Source organism: Hippocampus bargibanti, linkage group LG11 (assembly GCF_051943395.1).
Source record: "Hippocampus bargibanti isolate YZ-2025 linkage group LG11, ASM5194339v1, whole genome shotgun sequence".
NCBI classification, from domain to species: Eukaryota; Metazoa; Chordata; class Actinopteri; order Syngnathiformes; family Syngnathidae; genus Hippocampus; species Hippocampus bargibanti.
In genome coordinates, this window is record NC_142744.1 from 21212603 (window position 1) to 21229781 (window position 17179).

The 17179-nt window shown below is 42.4% G+C and overlaps 1 protein-coding gene across 2 annotated transcripts in view; it reads right to left on the bottom strand.

Moving 5' to 3' along the window:
- rock1 (Rho-associated, coiled-coil containing protein kinase 1) overlaps positions 1–13613 on the bottom strand; it is an 80737-nt gene extending 67124 nt beyond the window's left edge. For both annotated transcript variants that reach the window (XM_089007630.1, XM_089007631.1), the window contains exon 1: positions 12769–13613. In XM_089007630.1, coding sequence (XP_088863756.1) covers positions 12769–12861 — 93 coding nt within the window. In that variant the 5' untranslated portion in view covers positions 12862–13613. The remainder of the gene's footprint in view (positions 1–12768) is intronic.
- Between the last annotated feature and the right edge of the window lie 3566 nt (positions 13614–17179).

Consider the following 17179-nt stretch of genomic DNA (forward strand, 5'->3'; position numbering starts at 1 on the left):
CATTAGTCTTCAGTGAACATAATTTTGGTTTATGGCGAATGGAGCTTGAGTCCACAACCTGCTACCTCAGACCAGCCTGCATTGTGTCGACTGTCGGCAGGCGTACAAGCATGGCTCTGGGACACACTTTTGAAGGAACTTTGGGCAGTCTAAAGACAAGAGGTTATTTTATTAAACTGTGGGTGGAGTATAGCGGCGGCTCAGCAAAAGGCCTCCATTCATGATCAAGGCAGATTGCGAGGAGGGGATAAAATAGAAAAGGGAGGAGGAAAAAAAGGAACAACACGCTTGTGTGCAAAGCTGCCAGCGAGAGCAATCCCAAAAGCTTTGGCGCAGTAAAAATGCAGATTGGGCGCACTCTTAGGTGGTTTTAATTGTCTCTGTCTGAACAGGATGGGTCGGGGGTCACAGGGACCAAAAGGCTGTGATATCCACCAAACTGTGCAGAGTGGTCCGTTCTTTATCAGAATTTGGCCGCTAGTCAGTGCGCCGTAGTCTATCGCTAAATCACGCTAACACAGTAACCAAGAAAAAGTTGATATTTCTATGACAAAGTTCCACCCAGTAATCAAATGAAAAAAAAAATGTACCACCCTGGTGATGACTAGGTATGCCGCCTTTAGCCATGTTTTCTTTTCTTAGCTCGCTCAGCACTTGCCATTTTTTCCCCATTGATTCTTTCATTTGAATGGCCAACAAGTGGTTTTCATACATCTAGTCTGTTTACTGGAATGATGACTTATCGACTGCTTTAGAATACGTAGTTGTGTTAAGTTCATACTGTCTACTTGTTATTTAATTTACAACAGATTCTTTTCTTACAGACAGTGGCTTTTTTAGGTGTTCAATTACCTTACATGTTTCGCCGTATACTTCCGCCTTCGTCAGCGAAGGCGGAAGTGATGTGATGACACACTGTGATTAAGAGTATGTACATATTCGTATTACTTCATTAGCATACGAATGGGATTCTGTCGTACACCAACAATACACCAACTATTCACTTCCGGAGCCATCAAATTGTTTGAACCAAGAAGACCACGTCATTGGATAATCAAACAAAAATATATTTCTGTTATTTCAGAAACAAAATGGGCACATGATTATTGCTGTCCACTTGATGTCACCATCTTACGTTCCACACTCTCATATCATAAACACTGAGAGGGTGTGGTTTTAAAAGGTGGGGCCTGGCCTGGTAAGTGATTTGACAATGTCGAGTTGGCTGTTGTGAGCTCTGGTAAGCGGCTGGCTGCCAACTGGCTAACCGCTTACCCATTAAGTGAATGGATGTCAATTGTGGTCAGAACACTGAGTATAAAGGCATTTGTTTAATAAAGCAATTAAAAGTGCAACGTGTCTGTGTCTATCTTTTGCCACCTGTAAGTGTGTGACACTTAAGTTCAAAGTGCCAGCCAGTGATAGGTAATATCAAATTAACTCACATCAATACATTTGTTGATGAAAGTTGATATGCTTTTGTGGTATATTAGTTATGATGTACATTGCGCCACATTTATATTTTGGGGGTAGAATGATTGCCAAATGTGTTTGCTCCAACCAATATTGCTGTGCTATCACATGACCAGGGTCTTTCATTTCAACCTTTTCCCCTGACATCACCATGCAGTTGATAATGCTAATGCATCCATGTAATTTTATTGTTGACGTTTTTCAAAAACGGTGCAAAATTTAGGATATTATGTCCTTATTTTCATTGTAGCTTTCCAGAGGCTGATGCTATAGCATTGAATGTGGTACCAAATGAAGGCTAATAAAATGTTCTTGTATATGGTAGTAAACACATGAACACCTGTGTTAATTTTAATTAATTTTAATGCACAAACATATCTTTTTTTATGCTTGGAAAGGATGCCATCATATAATACATAACTTTGTCTCAAAAATGTTACTGCTCATGTTTTCCAAGGAACTAAAATACATATCGAAACATATCAGGCGAGCACTCACTAACTGTGGGTGCCCTCAGTGGTCATTCAACAAATGTCAGAAAGAAAGAATAGGGAATGAAACCACTAATTCTCAAGATACAAAAAGGAGAGGAGTAGCAGTAGTTGCAGGAGTTTCTGAAAAATTACAGAGTCCTTTGGCAACACAAAATTCCTACTTATTTCAAACCGATAAACACATTAAGGCAAATATTAGTGCATCCAAAAGATAGGCTACCAAATGAAAAACAAAGTAATGTAGTTTATTCCATACATTGTAAGAATGAAAATTGTAAAGAGCAATACATTGGGGAGACTCAACAAATTCTCAAAAAAAAATGACTTTATCAACATCGCAGGGATAATACAAGTGGGCCTAAATTGGCAGTACATTTGCACCTAAAAGCTAGCAACCACTCATTTGACGACAATGAGGTTAAAATCTTAGCGAAAGAACATAGATGGTTTGAAAGGGGGGTTAAAGAAGCGATTCTTATAAAACAACAAAATCCTTCATTAAACCGGTCTGGTGGGGTGAGGTTCAATTTGGATCGTTCATACAATAGCCTGGTTAGGCAAAACAGGTTAGGCAACATTCGTAATGCTGATGAGGTGATACCGGTGGGAGTGGGGGAAATGGGCCAGTCGTTAGTCAGGAATGTAGGAACAATCAGTGGGGCCACAGGGAGTGGTCCTCTGCTCCCCCCAACCTGAGAGTAGGGACCTATCATAGCTGTGTCCGGCACCGCCATGGCTGGACATTAGGGATATATGAATAGGGTCGATACGACCAGTCAGACTTTAGTTCAAAACCTTCAAATTTGTACAGATGACGGCTGAAGAAACCTTCTCACCATATTCAAGAACATTTTATTAGCCTTCATTTGGCACCACTTTCAATGCTATAGCATCTACCTCTGGAAAGCTACAATGAAAATAAGGACATAATATCCCAAATGTTGCAGTGTTTTTGAAAACCGTCAACAATAAAATTACATGGCTCTTGAGGCAGGCATAGCCAAGGTCCAAGATCACAAGAACTGGTATATTTAGCTAATTTAGACCTTGGAGAATGGGAATAATATCAGTTTCCATATGTTTGAAGAAAAAGGTCCATTTTGAAGAGGTCTAATGTTGGACTATATACTTGGCACTATTGGCCTGAATAAGCCCATTAATCAGATAGCCTCTGCAGATAAATGAGTCAATGACACAACAGACGCTCCCCAACTTACGAACATTAGTGTTACGAATAACGGTACATACGAACATTTTTGCGGGTAGAGTAGGTCAAAAAATGTTCGGGCACAGATGCTGTATATTATATTTTGTATTGCGCACCTTTTTCCGGCCGAGCTCGCTTGCAATTGATTGCATACCGTGCTTCACGCACCTCCTCCTTGGCAGTCCATCAGAGTCAAAGATGACGTAGCTTCCGCTGGAAACTGAAACCTCCGCTACTAATGGATTCAGTGTGAGGGACAGGGAGCGCAATTCCTTCCACCACAAACTTGGCCACACCCACTCTATTCATTCCAGTGGCAGAGTGAGGACTCAAGATTAACCTTCAGGTGAGTGCGGTTGCAGGGGGCTGCCGGTAGTCCGATCTATGCCTACCCCCGGGTGCGGGTTTGGGATCACTCTTTGTCTGGCCTCTACCCTTCGACCTGTCAGCTTGGGTGACCCTGCCAGGAGTACAAGACTCCAGCTGACATAGCTCTCAGGGTCATGGAGGCGCAAAGTGTCTCACTATTTTAAGGTGGTAACCCCAGTTGAGGCAATTCACACACATGACGCACACAGACACATGACAGGATTCAAGGGCTGGATGTTTGTGCGACGGACACCAAGGCTGCCCAATCGGCACCTGGATATGCTAAAGTGTTGCCAACGAGTTCAGGCCCCAATCCGCTGATATCGTTCACGATTGGCTGTGTCGAGTATGTGGGCGGGGAGGAAATCCCTCTTCCCAGTTAACGCTCCAGGAGGATGCGATGCATTAAAAAAAGTAATGGGTGCTTCAGTAATGGCTTACTGAAGACCCATGGATATATATTGTCGTACTACTATACAGTAGGTGTGAATTTTTTTACAACTGTTCAGAACTTCCGTGTTTTATACTTCCCCTGTTCAGTGTTTGACTTAAACATACATTCCACACAAAATATGGCACTGAAATAACTTCCGATCAAATTCACCTTAAGAACGACCGCTCAGAACGTATCTCATTCATAAGGTGGGGAGCGTCTGTATAACACTTAGGAAGTTACATAACCACAATGCATTCTTGTGGTGAGCGACACGTTAAAGGCTGTGCTCACACTTTTTGTCTCGCTTGTTTGGCAAAATGTGAACGCCTACAGGCTACCCCAACACACGGCAGAAAGTTCAAGTGTGAACACTTACCGCTCTTAATCCCACTTGAAACCATCTAAATTATTTCAATACAAGCGATGCTAATTTGGCAGTTAAGTCAGAGTATGTGTTAATATTTGAAAGAAAAACATTACTACATCATAAAAATGAAAAGAAATAAATCTAATGAAAAAAGATAAAAGTGGCAAAAACAAGAGTCACTTCTTTTCCCTGGGCGATTGACTACTTGAACACTGTTGTCTAAAGTCTCTCATTCGGAACTACCATATTTTCCGGACAACTGTATAAGGCGCACCCAAAATCTTTCATTTTCTTCAAAAGGGGACCCTGCCCCTAATACGCCTCGCAACTCCTGTAAGCAGCCACCGACTCCATTTCCCTCTGTAGATGAAATAGTGTAGGATATATATAAAACGGCGTTTCATTTCAATAATCTCTCAAAATTACTGGAATTTTTTTCAACGATTTTGCCATGATTCTCCGTTTTTGGCACAATGGTTGTGCCTTTTCGGCAGCACGACTATGCCAGTACTGTTTTTGAATGGGTGGAATGTTGGTGCCATTTGACTGTCATTCATCTCTGGACAGCTCGGGGGCCGTTGTGCTTTTTTGCACCTGTCATGGGCAGCATTTATATATATATATATATATATATATATATATATATATACACACACAGTAAAGTCTCGATATATCGATATCGGATATATCGATAGTCCCGGTTATATCGATACTATTTCTATGCACGCACGGAGAAAATTACATGCAAACAGGGTCGGATATATCGATAGTCCCGGTTATATCGATATTTTTTCGGACTCCCTTGAAGATCGATATAACGAGACTTTACTGTAGATAGATAGATAGATAGATAGATAGATAGATAGATAGATAGATAGATAGATAGATAGATAGATAGATAGATAGATAGATAGATAGATAGATAGAGCGGCTGGATAGCTCAGTTGATAAGGCATCAGTTTGCAGTTTGGCATATGGGAGACGAGGGTTCGAATCCCACTTGTGGCAGAGAAAATGAGCACAAAAACATCATCCGGTGTAGATCCTTGGGCAAGACCCTTCACGCTAATGCCTACCTCATAAAAATGATGAGAGACAATAAATGGAATGACATGCCGGCTCAGACGTCGCCCGGCCAAACAGGTGCTGGGGAACCAGAGCACCCTGATGAAAAATGGGCTACTGGAACAAAGCGGAGATGGACGAGATGCGATAACATGGCTCTGTTGGAATGCTACTACTCAAGCAACCCCAGTCAGAGGGGTTACATGCGGAGAATGGGGGCTGAATGGTTCCTTCGAAACCCACAGTCACGGTTGACCATGAAACAACTAGTAGCTCAGTGTTCCAATATCCACAAACGGCAATTGCTCTCACAACTTGAGATTGATGAGGTACAACACAAATTCCGAGGTGAAGGGCCCCAGGCTGCCACATCAGAGGAAGAGGTTCAACCAGAGATTGGGAGGCAAGCCCTAATGAATGATGAGATTGGGAAGCCGGCCCCAATGAATGAAATGCTGAGCGAGGCAGCAACTGACCTGAGAGATAAGATCATGGCAAGAATGAAAACTGGGCAACTAAGAAACCGATTACAACGGCTATGTGAAGTACCACCTGAAAGTCTCATGAAAACAGTGAATGCAGCACTGAGAACAATCCCGAACGGAACGATCACGGAAACCAATGAGCTGATATACACGTCAGCATCAGTGATCCTAGAGATGCTCGGCTACAAGAGCAACCATTAGAGCCACGAGATTCATTACCCACCATGGAAAAGACGGTTGGAGGCCAAGATCAAGGCGGCTCGGAAAGATGTGAGTCAATTGACGGAGATCCATCGAGATGTGAATAAAAGGCCAATACCCAAGAGGTACATGCAGATAACCATACCTGAAGCACTCGAAACTGCCAAACAAAGGCTCCAGGCCTTGTCCAGTCGCCTAAAGAGGTACACGAAAGAGAATGAGGCCAGAAGAATAAACAGGCTGTTCGCAACACAACCTGCGAAAGTGTACGCTCAGTGGCAGGGTTCTAACAGCAGAGCAGACCCTCCAAGGCTGGAAACTGAAAGATACTGGAAAGGCATATGGGAGAAGGAGGTCACACATAACAGCAGCGCACAATGGCTGGTGACTCTGAAAGAGGAGCACAGCAACCTCCCTGAACAGAACCCAGTTACCATCACAGCGGCAGATATACAAGGAATAGTCTCAGGTATGAAAACCTGGACGGCCCCAGGCCCGGATATGGTCCACACCTACTGGCTAAAGAAACTCACAGCTCTCCACGAGCGCCTAGCAGCACAAATGAACCAGTTGCTGATGGATGGGACTCACCCAGGATGGCTAACCGAAGGGCGAACAATCCTGATCATGAAGGATTCCTCAAAGGGTGCAGTTCCTTCCAACTATCGGCCAATAACCTGTCTCTCCATAACATGGAAGCCCATGTCAGGCATCATTGCGGCTAAGATAAGTGGACACATGGATCAATACATGAGCAAAGCACAGAAAGGCATTAGTAGAGATACTAGAGGTGCCAAACATCAGCTGCCGGTTGACAGAACAGTCGCTCAAGACTGCAAGTCCCGACATACAGCCTGGATTGATTACAAGAAAGCATATAACTCGATGCCACACACATGGATCACTGAATGCTTGGAGTTGTATAAGGTCAACAGGACCCTGAGAGCCTTCGTTGCAAACTCGATGAGGATGTGGAAAACCACACTTGAAGCCAATGGCAAGCCACTAACGCAAGTGTCCATCAAATGTGGCATATATCAAGGTGATGCACTCTCCCCACTGCTGTTCTGCATAGGACTGAACCCCCTCAGCTAGATAATCGCCAAGACAGGCTATGGATACCGCCTCAGAAATGGAGCTACGATCAGTCACCTCCTCTACATGGATGACATAAAGCTGTATGCTGAGAGCGAAAGGGACATGGACTCCCTGATCCACACAACCAGGATCTACAGCAGTGACATCGGAAAGTCATTCGGGCTGGAGAAATGTAGTCGGATGGTGACTAGTCCACACTGAAGGGGTCTCACTCCCTGAAGGAACAATAGCAGACATTGAAAACAGCTACAAGTACCTTGGTATACCACAGGCCAATGGCAACCTCGAACTAGCAACAAGGAAAGCGGCGACGACCAAATACCTCCAGCGAGTGAGGCAAGTCCTCAGAAGCCAGCTCAATGGCAAGAACAAGACCCGGGCAATAAACAGCTATGCCCTGCCAGTGATCAGATACCCTGCAGGAATAATAAGGTGGCCAAAGGAAGAGATTCAGACCATGGATGTTAAGACCCGAAAACTCCTCACCATGCACGGAGGGTTCCATCCCAAGTCCAGCACCCTGAGACTGTACACAAGCCGTAAGGAAGCAGGCCGGGGACTAGTGAGTGTGAGAGCCACTGTCCAGGATGAAACATCCAAGCTCCATGAATACATCAAAGAGAAGGCTCCAACGGATGATGTACTCAGAGAATGTCTCAGACAATGGGGAACAGAGGATGAGGTGATGGAAGAGGGACAATCATGGGGGGAAAAGCCCCTACACGGGATGTACCACCGAACCATAGCAGAAGTGGCTGATCTCAATAAGTCCTATCAGTGGCTAGAGAGGGCTGGCCTAAAGGACAGCACAAAGGCACTCATCCTGGCTGCCCAAGAGCAGGCCCTGAACACCAGAGCCATAGAGGCAGGGATATACCACACCAGACAAGACCCAAGGGGTGTAGGGTGTAAGATGCTGGCAGGGAAAGCCTACATGGAGCGCCATAACCAGGTGGCTGGCATAGTCTACCGAAACATCTGTGCCTGAGTATGGACTGGAAACCCCAAGGTCAAAATGGGAAACACCTCCCAAGGTGGTGGAGAATGACCGAGCAAAGATCCTGTGGGACTTCCAGATACAGACCGACAAGATGGGAATGGCCAACCAACCAGATATCGTGGTCATAGATAAAGGGGAAAAGAAAGCCGTTGTCGTGGATGTAGCGGTCCCGAGTGATGGAAACATCAGAAAGAAGGAACATGAGAAAATCGAGAAATACCAAGGGCTCAGAGAGGAGCTGGAGAGAGCCTGGAAGGTAAAGGTGACAGTCGTGCCTGTGGTGGTCGGAGCACTCGGGGCAGTGACCCCCAAACTCGACGAGTGGTTGTAACAGATTCCAGGAACAACATCGAATATCTCGGTCCAGAAAAGCGCAGTGCTGGGAACAGCACGGATACTGCGCAGAACCCTCAAGCTTCCTGGCCTCTGGTAGAGGACCCGAGCTAAAAATGGGGGACAGACACCACCCATGGTGGATGAGACGCGGATTTATATTATATATATTATATATATTATATATATATATATATATATATATATATATGTATATATATACACACAGTAAAGTCTCGTTATATCGATATTCAAGGGAGTCAGAAAAAATATCGATATAACCGGGACTATCGATATATCCGACCCTGTTTGCATGTAATTTTCTCCGTGCGTGCATAGAAATAGTATCGATATAACCGGGACTATCGATATATCCGATATCGATATAACGAGACTTTACTGTATATATATATAGGGTTATATATATATATATATATATATATATATATATATATATATATATATATATATATATATATATATATATAGGGTTTTATATATATATATATAGGGTTATATATATATATAGGGTTATATATATATATAGGGTTATATATATATATATATATATATATAGGGTTATATATAGGGTTATATATATATATATAGGGTTTTATATATATATATATATATATATATATATATATATATATATATATATATATATATATATATATATATATATATATACAGTAAAGTCTCGTTATATCGATAGTCCCGGTTATATCGATACTATTTCTATGCACGCACGGAGAAAATTACATGCAAACAGGGTCGGATATATCGATAGTCCCGGTTATATCGATATTTTTTCGGACTCCCTTGAATATCGATATAACGAGACTTTACTGTATATATATATATATATATAGGGCCTCAACTACTACTAAGACTAGTTTGCTGACGAAGTTTCTTGGATAAGAAGCGAAACGTCGGACACCTTATAAGTACAGATGACGGCTGAAGAAACCTTTTCATCGATGGACCACTCCTGTACGACTGAGAGCTTACACAGACGAATCATAAGGATACTACAAAAAAGTTGACTAATTGTTGTGTTGGATGTCTTTTTTGTGCAGCTGTGTTGAATATTTAGAAGTCACAAAAGAATGTCATCAAAAGAATGTCGACTTGGTTGCAAGCAAGATACTACTTAGGCTTGCTCAACATGACATCTCACACCACTATGATTTGTGATTTTTATTTGTTGTTCATTTTTAGACTTTTTTTATTTGGTCTCCCGTAGGAAAAACTTGTCTCGGTGGACAGCACGCCGTGCAGCTACATGCATTGAATATATAAATACACATACGCTTCACAACATATATTGAACAATAGAGTACAATATACAGTAAAGTCTCGTTATATCGATATCGGATATATCGATAGTCCCGGTTATATCGATACTATTTCTATGCACGCACGGAGAAAATTACATGCAAACAGGGCCGGATCGATCTTTGAACTCTTTCAACAGTAGCCAAAATGGAACGGTATAGTGCCACTTAGCAGTTTTTTTGACAACGATACTAGTGCAGCGTGTTCTACCGGAAACAAATTCCTTGTGTGTCCTACATACTTGGCAATAAAGATGATTCTGATTCTGATAGTCCCGGTTATATCGATATTTTTTCGGACTCCCTTGAATATCGATATAACGAGACTTTACTGTATATACACTCTACACACTCTACACTCTATACTTTACACAGTGGACAGTACATGACAGTCATATACACACTTCAAACCACCCTCATGTCCTCCTGTTTGTCTGTCTGTCTTCCTCTAATTGTTAATTAAGCTAATATAAACGCTGTGACTAAGTTTTATCTATGTTCAATTAGCAGAGAATGGTCCTGTACCTCCTTCCCAAGTGTAGGATCTTAAATTAGGATATGAGAAGGATTGTCTAGAACAGTGGTTCTGAAACTGGGTTCGATCGAACCCGAGGGGATCGGTGAGTTGGTCTCAGGGGTTCGGTGGATCCTCCTCCTCAGAGGTCCACCCTTCAGTCTCGTCTGCAGTTAGTGGGCACAGGTATTGAAAGTGTTTTGTGTTCATGCACTGTGTTTGTTTTGTTATTTGAACAAAGTGATATTAATCCACAATTCATTTTGTGCACCAGTAAAAAAAAATCCTATTTCATGTTTTATTCAAGAAAGGTTCGGTGAATGAGCATATGAAACTGGTGGGGTTCGGTGCTTAGAATAAGGTTAAAAACCACTGCTCTAGAATGTTGTTGGCCTGTTGAATAAGAAACTGCACATACTGTATTTGTCCTGGGAAGCAGAGAGCGGGGGCTGCCCGATTACCTGCCTGCTGTCTTAACCAAGTCACTTATCTGAGCTTTCGATTTTACAGTCAGGTTGCCAAACCAACTGGTTATTCCGTACAGCAGGACTGACTCAAAGGTTGCCCTATAAAGGATTAACAGAATGCTTCTTTCCACTCCAAATAATCCAAGACAACGCAAAAAATTAAGGCGCAGATGGCTCATTGAACAGATATTTCATATATGTCAGCCAATTAAAGGACAACCAACGCCATTTTTTTGTTTCCAAACTGACATCAGAAAAACGTTTTATAGCATCTAAAATATCCAAAATATGCAGACAGATATTTTAGTCCAATACAAAACACCAATAAAAATGACTTAAAGTGTCCCAAAACTGCCACAAAATGAACTCAGAACTGGGCAGATTCAGAAAGTACCGCCCCCTTGTTGATGTCACTATTGGTCACACACTGCCTTGCTCCTGAATCAAAACAATGGCTTCAGATTCGGAGAAGGTGCCATCTTGTTACTCATCCAGTTATGAATATGATTCAAATAGTTCTGAAGAGGAAAGCATAAACGTCTGCAATCGATTAAAGAAGTCCTTCCGTATCAATTCGAGCCATCTGGACTCCAATGTAGTGCCCAGAAAATGCACAAGATGGCGCACAAGCTCCGTCGGAAATGGCTGATTTGTCCGCTGGGAATTTGTGTAAACTTACACATTCTTTATGCGTGTTAACGCAATTGGCTGCGACACACAACGATTCACCATGTTGTGATTTACGTAGCTTTCCTTCTAATTTCGCCATCAACACGGATAAACACGGATAAAATGCATTGTGTGTCGCTTTCTCGGTCAGGGGCGTTGCCTCCGTGAAGTAAAATATAGCTATATGTGGTGGAGTCTTTGTAAAATGCGCTCAGTAGAAGTCATTTGAAGTGATTTTAAAAATTATGGACATAACTTGTCCGGAGATGTCGGTTGTCCTTTAAGCCCGCTATCCATATAAATCCTCATGTAGTTCTTATACTTGTCAACAAATGTCAATTCTGTCACAGTGGCTGCTAATGTCGGAGTCACTCGAGAGCAGACTGAGGATAGCTGCATAATCTGAAAATTGTATAAAATACTGATTTGGTTGGGAGCTAACACAGTAATTTGTAAATAGGGTGAACAGAAACGGTGCGTTCAAGCAAACCTGGTGGGCCCCGTGCTACTCATGATTTCATCTGACAAGAGTTAAATTTTACACATTGTGCTCTCTTGGATAAGAAGGAGCGGTACCACCTAATGAAGAATGGTTTGAAATTCAACCGAACCAGTTTCTTCAACAAAATGTCTGGACAAGGCTGATCTAAAGTCCGCAAATAACTGTTTGGCATAAACATCCTATTCTAAAGATGCCTCAGAAGAAAGTACATTACTGTAGGAATGACATCACTCATAGTGCGATTTTTTGCGTAAGCTAATTGATATTGATCCATTATGGCTTCCACCTTCCTGCGTAGTTTCTTGATTAGAAGAGATGATATCAGGCCGGTGTTAGTTCCTCAGCCATTTTTTTAAATAAATAAGAAGACATCGTCTGGTCCAGTGGCTTTGTTTACACCAAGTGTTCAAGATTTACAGTAGAGTGTGTCAGAGTATGTGCCCAATTTGTATATACGATTTACTTTTGCAACAAAATCTGTCTTCTGATCAAACATAATTTCCCCAAAGTGACAACTTGTTTAATTGCTTATGAAGTGCAACAAAAAAAAACAAGACGTTTCGTTTCAATTTTCAATTTTTTTAAACCGACGTTCAAAGACAAAGTCGGGGAAAAAAGGTGAGCTACGAAGCACAAACATCACTTTTTTTCCTGCCAGAGGCGAGGCGACTTGTTGGAAAATAATTTTGAGCTGCAGCCCGAATGGCTGCCTCACTTTGCTCCTTAGCCAACTAGCGGAATGCAAACTTACCAGAAGACAATCCGTGTTGATCTCCGACTTTGGGTCGTTCAACATCGCGTCGATTTTTCCAAATCGAGCCTCCATACTTTCCCCGGAAGACATTTTGGTGTGGAATTAAGTCCCCTCGTATCTTGTTTTCAACGGAATAAAGAGAGGGGTTCAAACGGAGTGGCGAGCTAGCGTTAGCCGCCAGCGATAGCTCGCAAGCTCGCTAGCCCGATATTCGTTTGTTTTTTGACGTTCTTGGGGGAACTTTTAAAGACAATACATCGTTCTCCTCGAGCTTCCACACGAGATATAACGTTTAAGGTTCCGTTGGGTGTAGAAAAGCCACATGTTGTATTCAGTACAATTGAGTCCCCCTCCAAATGTGGCTGGCAAACAACTTTCAGGAGCAGCTCGACGGTCGAAGATTAGTCAGCCTCCGCAGGATGCCAGCAGCGAAGGGCTTCAAAAGTCGCTGCATCCAAACAACAACAAAAACAAATTAAAAACATCGGCGGACTTAGTCTGGGCCCGTTCCCATGTCCGTGCCGGGTCCTCGCAAGAGAGGGCGACAAAAACGAACGTGACAGCTCAAAAGAAGAAGTGTTGGGGGGGTTGAGGGGGACTTCTGCTTCTTTCCAAATGTCGAGGAAGTCTTTTAACGGTTAAAAATAAATAAAGATCAACCGCCGTTGTCACCGACTGTCAACCATAACCGAGTCCCAGCGACGTGAACCCTCCAATCCGACTGGGGCCCGAGCTGGATTCCGATGTGTTTTTTGTCACCGATATGGGTAAAGTAAGAGACGAAGCCCAGATTTTGTCCCACAGGCTGGCCAACATGTCCGCCTTCCTGTTCAAACACTCCGGAGAGGAGCCTCTTCAAAACGTCAAACAGTACGCATGCGCCTTACCCAGGCAGGCGCAATAGAGTCCCCCATAGTGTTGCTGCCGTCAGCAAACATGTTTCTGCATCCCTGTTGCTGTTTGATGGGAAGCCACAGGAAGAAAAAAACTCGATCATGAACGATGGATAATATATATATATATTTTTTTAAGAAGTGACATTAAAATTAAACAATGAGCAAAACTTGATTGTCCGTGCAGTGGGGCAGAGTCCTATTCCGGCTGTGGCCTTCCATATGGTTTGGATTGGATGAGCCTTTATTCGTCAGCGGTGGAGAAATTTACTGAGCACAGCAGCAAAGTTATGGAAGGAAGAGGAAAGGAAGAAAGAGAAAAACCAAATACAGGAGCCTCTGGAAAGGCACCCATTCTCGCGGTACCATCTTGAAGTCAAAGGAACGGAAATAATAATAATAATATAACTCTAAATCAGGAGCCTCGAACAAATTTTGGCCACGGGCCACTTTGGAGGTACGTCTTCCCTCGAGGACCATTAAGAGTCTTATTGGGTGGTCAACCCATGGCTCGCGAGCCACATGCGGCTCTTTGGCTGGTTCAATGTGGCTTCCGGGCTTTCACGTAACAACCAAAACGCATCAAAGCTCACACGCAGTCATCGGCGCTAAGTGGTAAATGCTAAGCTAGTCAGTGAATTCCCTCAGTTTTTAAGACAGGGGCGTGTCGATCGCAATTGACCAAGAGTCAACAGACTGCTCCTAAGTCACTGCAAGCGAGTTGGGGAGAGGAAATGGGCGAGGGAGATTTGTGTTTTTAAGATTTATTTATGTTCAGGCCTTCTGGCTGTTTCTCGTCGTGCATGCATACATATACACAATGACGTCCGGTGAGCTGGTGAGGCACTGAAGTCATCACAGTCAGATTTACAAACATATCGCGTCTATCATATCAGTCCAACGGGTCAATGGAGGAGCGACATGATATTGCACAGCAACGACCAGAGACAGGCAGCGGCCACGTTTACCCTCATCCGCGGGTACAGGTGGGTGGCGATGATACGCGGCCTCGTCCGTGATCCGGAGAAACGGCAGGAATCATGAAACGATTCGACTGTCAAAACGGACTGGGATCGGATTACAACTTCTTCGGAGAATGTCGGGTTCTTACAGCGGTTACAGCAACCGTAAAAAGCTAAGAAGCTAAAAATAATTGCGGCCGAGCAGCAGCAGCCAAAAACACGCCAGCGCACACTCGATCCGGAAGTGATATTGTGACTACAGTAAAGTCTCGTTATATCGATATTCAAGGGAGTCCGAAAAAATATCGATATAACCGGGACTATCGATATATCCGACCCTGTTTGCATGTAATTTTCTCCGTGCGTGCATAGAAATAGTATCGATATAACCGGGACTATCGATATATCTGATATCGATATAACGAGACTTTACTGTATTTATAATAATACATACATTTCATTTATAAGCGCTTTTCAACACTCTCAAGGACACTTTACAGTCACAGGATATTACTGGAGGCTTGGGAAAATAATCGTTTTAATCCCTTTTCCAAAATTTTTTGGGGTGAAAAACTTTCCTGTTCCAGACATTTAAAGGACAACCGACATCACTTTTTTGTTTCCTAACTGACATCAGAAAAACGTTTTATAGCATCTAAAATACCCAAAACACGCAGCATGATATTTTTAGTCAAATGCAAAACACCCATAAAAATGACTTAGTGTTCTGAAACTGCAAGAAATTGAAACCGGAAGTACCCAGTTTCAGAATTCCCGCCCCCTTGTTACAATGGCTTCAGATTCGGAGAATATGCTTTCTTGTTCTCATCCAGTTATGAATATGATTCAAATAGTTCTGAAGAGGAAAGCATAAATGTTTGCAATCAATTAAAGAAGTTATTCTCTGTCATTTTGAGGCATCTGGACAGAAATGTAGCACCCAGAAAATGCAGAAGATTGCGCCCAAGCTCCGTTGGAAATGGGCTAATTTGTCTCCTGGGAATTAGTGTCAGCGAATATCAAATAGTTGTCTTGGTGCAACACACAAGGATTCACCATTGCATTATTTATGTGTTTTCCTTCTAAGTTCGCCATCAACACGGATCAACAAGAAGTTTTCGGACCAAACAAAGTACCGCAAAATGCATTGACGTGATGAAAGGACTGCTAGTGTGTCCTTTCTCGGTCAGGGGCATTCCGGAATATTCAGTGCGAGTCTTAAAACGTAAAATATAGCTACATGCGGTGGAATCTTTGTAAAATACGCTCAGTAGACGTCATTTGAAGCGATTTTACAAATTATGGACACAACTTGTCAGGAGGTGTCGGTTGTCCTTTAAATGTAGTTTGTGCAAACCCCATAGCACAGTAAGAACACTACAACCCAATTTATTAATTGTCTTTCAAATGTGAAAAACAGCCCTTATCAGTTCATACATTTGTCTCAAGGACTATGCAAGATATGGCATTTATATACTACAGTAAAGTCTCGTTATATCGATATTCAAGGGAGTCCGAAAAAATATCGATATAACCGGGACTATCGATATATCCGACCCTGTTTGCATGTAATTTTCTCCGTGCGTGCATAGAAATAGTATCGATATAACCGGGACTATCGATATATCCGATATCTATATAACGAGACTTTACTGTATTTCACAGATACTGGGAGGAGGAAATGGAAATAGATTAAAATAACATACGCACTGTGATTTATCAAGATTGCGTCCGTTTTTAATAAGTTTCAATCGACGGCGCAAAGTTAAAGAAATGAACATTGATTGAAAAATGGAATTACTTTCAACATTCAAAACATATTATTACACAACGAAATACTCAAGCTCAATCATATCTACAGTAAAGTCTCGTTATATCGATATTCAAGGGAGTCCGAAAAAATATCGATATAACCAGGACTATCGATATATCCGACCCTGTTTGCATGTAATTTTCTCTGTGCGTGCATAGAAATAGTATCGATATAACCGGGACTATCGATATATACGATATCGATATAACGAGACTTTATTGTACTTGTGTTAAACTCCGCAATATCATGGATGACCGTGCGCTCTCCACACTCGCCACGGACGCCCTCGCCTTCACGCGCAAACAGTACACGTGTATCTTTGCTAAGCACACAGACGTAGGCTACCTGCAGTTGAAATTTGCATACTCGGCACGGCAGCCAATCAGAAGCCTGCTTCGTGCTTCGAACTTTCCCGAGTGTTATAAGGTTGTTATTTTGTCATTTTCCGAAGTAGATGCACAAAACCTCAGCCCAGAAGAAAGATTCAAAAGAAGTTAAAATTTATGACGCTACAAAACGTAAACGTACATTATACCATGACTGTAAAATGTACTTCAGAGTTACGAAAGGCGCTTAGTCACTTGAAGTCGCTTGACAATGCAATGCAAACTGCATTGCGGACAAACTGGAGAACGTGAGCAAAATTTTCAGAAAGCGATATTTACCGTAAATTAAGCAAAGGAGCAAATAGTAGTAAGAACATCCTTACCTTAAAAAAAACGTTATACAGTGAGACCTCA